The 6,776-nt window shown below is 33.0% G+C and overlaps 1 protein-coding gene across 1 annotated transcript; it reads right to left on the reverse strand.

Moving 5' to 3' along the window:
* Nucleotides 1–4,478: 4,478 nt before the first annotated feature.
* On the reverse strand, nucleotides 4,479–5,649 carry LOC126887960 (coiled-coil domain-containing protein 134-like). Its single transcript, XM_050655916.1, has 2 exons — nucleotides 5,143–5,649; nucleotides 4,479–5,063 (listed from the first exon to the last, which is right to left on the reverse strand). Exons 1-2 carry the CDS (start codon nucleotides 5,261–5,263, stop codon nucleotides 4,516–4,518), a joined length of 669 nt encoding a protein of 222 aa, XP_050511873.1. The 5' UTR covers nucleotides 5,264–5,649; the 3' UTR covers nucleotides 4,479–4,515.
* Between the last annotated feature and the right edge of the window lie 1,127 nt (nucleotides 5,650–6,776).

The raw sequence follows: 6,776 nt of genomic DNA on the forward strand, positions 1-6,776 counted from the left end.
ATGGGGTGGACAAATTTCACTATAATTTGGCTTTAAGATGTTCCTGCCATAAGAATGATACATGTCCATTTTCAATAAAAAATCTCTAATAGTTTTCGATATATTGAAAAAAATCAATTTTCATTTTGTAACTTCAAAGGGCTGTAACTTTTTTTATGAGCACATTTGTACTAAGGTAAGTTAGGTTCAATCGAACTATTTTTGACCCCAAAATGTGTGGTATAATTTATGACCAATCTTTTCGGGACACCCTGTATAATAAACTAACTATCAATAAACACTACTTTCCTATGAAACAACAAAAGCGAATACTTAAATTAACACACTACTGCACTGAACAGATATCGATAAAGATGACAGAACAGATTAGAGAAAATCTGACGCAGGTTTGTCAAAATCACAGTGATAATTTCTCTATGTTGCCTAATTAGTTATTTAGTTATAATACACACACCGGTAAAATTAGCCGAACACCTTAAAAATGGGACATGTTTGATGTCTTGAATTTCCTAAACCACTGGTCCGATTTAAGTGATTCTTTTAGTATGTTACAGCCTTATTATTTAAGAATATCGTTGTGATAATATTGTTGCTAGACAGGTAAATATCATTTTATACCGGGTGTACCAATCATACTGTGTTTTTTTCTTAAAGTTTGGAACACCCTGTGGAATATTCTAGCATATGTAAAATATAAAAATTGATACTCGGTTGTAGACTTAGACTTTCTTAACATTTTCTTTTTTGATTCATTTACTTATGTGAGATAATAAAAAAGTTATGTGCGTTAACAACTATCCATGTTTTTCATCAATAAATCCTCATAGTAGGGGAGGAAAGTATACTAAATTTGCAGTTACTCGAGCGTTATGGGGTCCTATTGGATTGTGAAGAGTATGTGCTAAAATCAGAAAAAGGTTAAGTTGGGTTTTCCATAAAGTGGGAGACTTTTCATTTTTTAATGTAAGTTTCCATTTGAAACAATCATTTTTCTCCGATAATAGCGCTATCTATCCATAATTCGAAAAAATGTGTCGAATAAAAGTTGCTTATTTTTACGTAAAATCCAAATCTGCAATAAAAATTGGGGGCTCCTGTTTCAACATTTTAAATTAAAAATCCACAAAGAAAAAGAAATGTTTTTCCTGTAGTTGGCTGTATACCATCAATCACAAAATTGGAAAAAAATTATTTGTAAAAGGTATAAAATTTTTTATTAAAAATCCCTTTAAAGGGCTACAGCACAACAAAACGTTTTCGATTTTTTATAAAATCATCATCAGTGTTAAGATAAACTTGATGCTAGCTGAGCCACAAAAGAAAAATATTAGGGTAAACACCCTTTAAATATCACATTGATGCGTTATAAGTGCATACTTTGAAAAATTGCCTTGTGATGGTTACATGGCAACTGGGATAATGCCCTAAGGTAATGTATATCCCAACACGTGGGATCCAAAATGTCATTTTTTGCCATTAAGTCATCGGTATGTAAACAAGCAAATTTTGGATCCCACGTGTTGGGATATACATTACCTTAGGGCATTATCCCAGTTGCCATGTAACTATCACAAGGGAATTTTTCAAAGTATGCACTTATAACGCATCAATGTGATATTTAAAGGGTGTTTACCCTAATATTTTTCTTTTGTGGCTCAGCTAGCATCAAGTTTATCTTAACACTGATGATGATTTTATTAAAAATCGAAAACGTTTTGTTGTGATGTAGCCCTTTAAAGGGATTTTTAATAAAAAATTTTATACCTTTTACAAAGGATTTTTTTCCAATTTTAAATTAAATCCCCCACCCCACCTCCATGGGGGCTCGTGGCACCCCACGGAGAGGGGTGGGGGGTAAACTAAAAATTTTAAATACGAACCCTGCGATATTTCGCAAAATGAACATCAGATCGTAAAACTGCAAAACACACATATTCAATATTTTTTAAAAATCTACTGAATGGCACCAAACACGACCCCCCACGGTGGTGGGGTGGGGGTTACTTTAAAATCTTAAATAGGAGCCCCCAATTTTTATTGCAAATTTGGATCCATTGACGTAAAAATAAGCAACTTTTATTCGCAACATTTTTTCCAATTATAGAGAGATGGCGCTATAATCAGAAAAAAAGATTGGTGGAAATGGAAAATTAAATTAAAAATGGAGAGTCCTACACTTTATAGAAAACTTAACTTAACTTTTTTTGGTTTTAGCACCCGCTCTTCACAATCCAATAGGTCCCCGTAACGCTCGAGTAACAGCATTACTTTCCTCCCCTACTATGAGGATTTATTGATAAAAAGCATGGCTAGTTGTTAAAGCACATAACTTTTTTATTTTCCAACATAAGCAAATGAATCAAAAAAGAAAATGTTAAGAAAGCCTAAATCTACAATCGAGTTTTAATTTTAATATTTTATATATGCTAGAATATTTCACAGGGTGTTCCGAATTTTAAGAAAAAACACAGTATGATTGTAACACCCGGTATAAAATGACATTTACCTGTTTACCAACAATATTATTACACCGATATTCTTAACTAATAAGGCTATAACATACTAAAAGAATCACTCAAATCGAAAAACAGGTTTAGGAAATTCGCGACATCAAACATGTCCCATTTTTAAGGTGTTCGGCTAATTTTACAGGTGTGTGTATGTTCGATTTCTTGTTAGAAATAAAAAATTTTAGTAGTTCCAAGATTACACAAAATCTAGGCATGGGATAAAAAAGTTTATTTGAAATAAGTTTATTTTTTTTTTCTTCTTAATGGCGGTACAGGCTCCTTTTTTCAATATTCTATTTAGTTATAGAATAATTTCCATGTACTAACATATTTCTGAAATTGGGCTCTGTACCGCCATTCTTTATTATATTACGAATATGTGTGTCAAATATCTCGACAAAATATTCAAAATTAGAGCCGCAATCTTGGAACGCGTTTGTTGCTACCTGTTGATCGCTACTGCAGCCTCTTAATAGTAGTTTCTTAAACACAACCTTGATTTTTTTTCTTTTCTTTGACTCTAATGACCTCTAGGTATAGATAGACACTTTTTTATTTAGTATTAAGTAAATTAGAATAACATGTATTTTAATAATTTGTATTAGCTTTAATAGTTTGTTTTTTGTATTACTATTAATTATTATTATCAACATGATTCTATCTGGCTAAATAGCTAAGTGCTAAAGCCACAGTAAAATAAAAAAAACTTAATTAACCTATGAAATGCAAATTGTGTCAAAATTTGATAAATGCCATTAGTGTCAAAATTTTATAACAGTGGAATAAACAGAGATACGTCAACAATAGATCTGGCTAGTCATATGCCACTCAATGCATCTGGGTGTAACGCCGATATCAAGTAAGGTGGTCTAGCTATCTTTGTCTGTCATGAGAGTGTGAGCGTATCTACCAAGAGGTGGGAGTAATGGAATGACAGTTACACAGAGGCGGCAGCCATCATATGATAGAGAAAGCTAAGCGCCGGTAGAGAGAGATAGAAAGACCACTGAGCCGAACTGTTCCACATTACGCTATTTTTCGGACTGGCTTAATCTATTCTGTTATTATATCTATCTATAGGATGCCGCACATCCAAGCCAAGAAAACCCAGATCAACATCAAAATACGACAAATGAGCTGGCTTATTGGTCGAAAATCAAAACTCAATATTGAAAATAAACTGCTCCTGGTGTTCAACTCTGGGGATGCTCAAAGCCATCAAATATCAAGATAATACAAAGAGTCCAATCAAAAATATTGAGGATGATATTCAACGCACCCTGGTATGTAAGCAATAAAACCCTACACGATGACTCAGCTACACCCTTGGTAGAGGAAGAAATTCCAAGGATCACAAAGAGCTACCTTGATGGACTGAGAAGTCATCCAAATGATGAAGCAAGACTGCTGAACACTCCTCCCGAATTCGCAAGACGACTGAAGTAACTATATCAAACAGATTTAATAAATTAAATATATACATATTGTGATCAAATGTAAAAAATTATAATAGGAGGGTTGCCACAGGGCAGCTTCTCCCTCATGTATTTAACATTCAAACTATTTGCTTATAGCTTCGATGAAGCAGATTGTAAATGAAAATATGTAATAAAAAAAAATATCTATGGGAATAAACTTGCCTACGGTTGGACCAATTAAAATCAAGCATTACAGCGCGGTAAATTTGAATCACTCCTCTTTGTTTAAAAACAAACTATAGATGGCGTACAGTGTTTATATGTATACTGTGTATATCTAATTTAAAACTAAACAGTCTGGATGATAATATATTACACCAGTCTTGTGTATTCCAATCCAGAGATCTGTTTACACAAGAAAATCTATTAAAATCAAGTAAGGCAACATTATAATACAAATAATAAAAAGAAACAATATCAATTTCACATTAACCAAACTTTAACAAAAAGTATTGAATATTAGTTACCCTCTAATATTTGGAAAAATAAGTCCTTTATAAATATTTTTATTGATTATGAAAAAGTTTTTACAACTCAAAACGACTAGATAGCTTTGGTCCTTTCTTGATAATTTTCTTTTTCTTCTTGGGCTTTGGTTGCACAATATCCTTTTGTACTTCTGGAGACTTTCTATAGGGATTTACATAATCTGGGTGTCTCTCAACATGATTTAATTCTTGACTCACTAACCTCAACAGCTGTATGGTATTGTCGTCTAAAAGGTGTCTCATATGGTAAGTAAATGCAATACCCCATTGAAGAACAAGATCCCAGTTTTTATTTCTTTTTAATAAAGAAGTAGAAATTTCCGGAAATCTTAATGCAATCTCGGAAAACAGTACAGTATTCTCTAATATGCTAGATATAGCTGCTTTTCTTTCACTGTCCAAAGGAAACTCAGAAATTCCTGGCACAAATGAGGATTCTACAAAGACTCTACTTTCTGCAATAGTATCAAATATCTTTTCAGCCATTAAAGTAATCATAGCATATTGCTTTTCATAATTCGATGTTTTTTCGAAGCTCTTTATTGCATTTAATTGTTCTACCCGCTGTTGTTTAAATAATTTTTTATCTGTGTAAATGTTAAGGTAATAATTAACAGTACGAAATAACATGATTAATAAGAATTTTTTACATTTGCTAAAGGATACAAAGTTCTTCTGCGGCTTCTGATTCCTGATTTTGTGTTTCAGGATATATTAGGGGTAAGAAAATCAAAATAATATGTAAAAAGAAAAATGTTCTTGAATTCCACATAACCTCAAACAACATTTTAAGTAATAAATGTCAGTGGATGCCAGTGGATGGATATGGATACTGTCATTTAACAGCTGAAGTTGCTGAAGACAGAATGACCTGTTTTCAAAGAAGATTTACTTCTTCTTTCTATGTTGTCTAGTTTGTGTCTTTACCGACAACAGTTGGAATTTGGAAGACGAACGAGTGGCAACGAGTGACAAATCAAATGTACGATGTACGAGTACGAGTAATAGGCCAGGGTAATAAGGCAAAAATATACCCTGTTTCGTGACCAACTCGAGCAGCCAGGGTACTGAAGCGTTTTTTCGACAGGTAATACCTATGAGAACAAACTGTAACTATTTCCTGCGTAGGATCTGGCGGCCATTTTTATTTATAAACAATTTAATGTCGAAAACGGCATTTTTTCCGTTTTTTCTCAAATCAATGGAAAACAGTGTACAGTATTTCTCATGATCATCTTTCAGTGCGTCACAGTTTTTCGATTTCTTTCTAACGCATTAAATTGTATGTGACAGAAAAAAGGCACGTCGATGATTACATTTCGTCGGTGACATTTTTATAACATTTATTCTAGTTGTCGATAGATGGCGCCATAATAAAAAAATTATTTTTTTTAATTAGATAATAACATTACAAATATAATCTGTATAATTTATAAGACTATACAAATAAGAGAAAATACCATTTTATAAATGCAAGAAACACATTTGATTGGTTTTTATTCCAAATTGAAAATAAAATGTGACAACTGTCAGATTTAACTAAAATGTCATGTTAGAATAAATGTCATAAATGTGTATTATCACGGACTTACCCATAGAGTTATATATTAGCATAGAGAGAGTGTCATTCAGAGCGAAGTGACGACACCATCTTTTTTATTTGGATTAGTGCTGTTTCACTCTTACGCATAGTAAAGCTGCTATAGTTGTCCTCCTCTTCCGTGCCTATATTCACACTGAATGCCATCATAGATTTTCGATACATGTGTTAAGGCTGTATGACACTATGCATTTTCTTGTATCATTTCTAATATCGTTTCTGATATCGTTTCTTGTATACATTTTCTTGTATCATTTCTTGTACGTACATGTGTGCCCTGTATGACACTATGCAAGTTCTTGTCATAGAGGTATATATTAACATAGAGGGAGCCTACCTTCCGCGCTTCCTGACGACAAGATCTCATGGACTGGTTTGCGGCATCTCTTTCTAACACATTGTATCGAAAATCTATGATGACATTCAGTGTGAATATAGGCACGGAAGAGGAGGACAACTGTAGCAGCTTTACTATGCGTAAGAGTGAAACAGCACTAATCCAAATAAAAAAGATGGTGTCGTCACTTCGCTCTGAATGACACTCTCTCTATGCTAATATATAACTCTATGGTTCTTGTATCGAAAATTGTATGAAATTCGGCACGCGATTGGTCGATATTTTGTTTGTCACCCCGTGTCACGTTATGGTAGTACTGCATCTACAGCTGATTTCAAGGATTTTATAAAATTTATAAACTTT

This window comes from Diabrotica virgifera, chromosome 1 (genome assembly GCF_917563875.1).
Source record: "Diabrotica virgifera virgifera chromosome 1, PGI_DIABVI_V3a".
NCBI lineage: Eukaryota > Metazoa > Arthropoda > Insecta > Coleoptera > Chrysomelidae > Diabrotica > Diabrotica virgifera.

Excerpts from the sequence above, each read along its gene's own strand:
- LOC126887960 (XM_050655916.1), bottom strand. The coding sequence starts at position 5,263 with ATGTTGTTTGAGGTTATGTGGAATTCAAGAACATTTTTCTTTTTACAT. Across the intron at positions 5,064-5,142 it reads AGAAGCCGCAGAAGAACTTT|ATAAAAAATTATTTAAACAA; the intron begins GTATCCTTTAGC and ends ACATTTACACAG.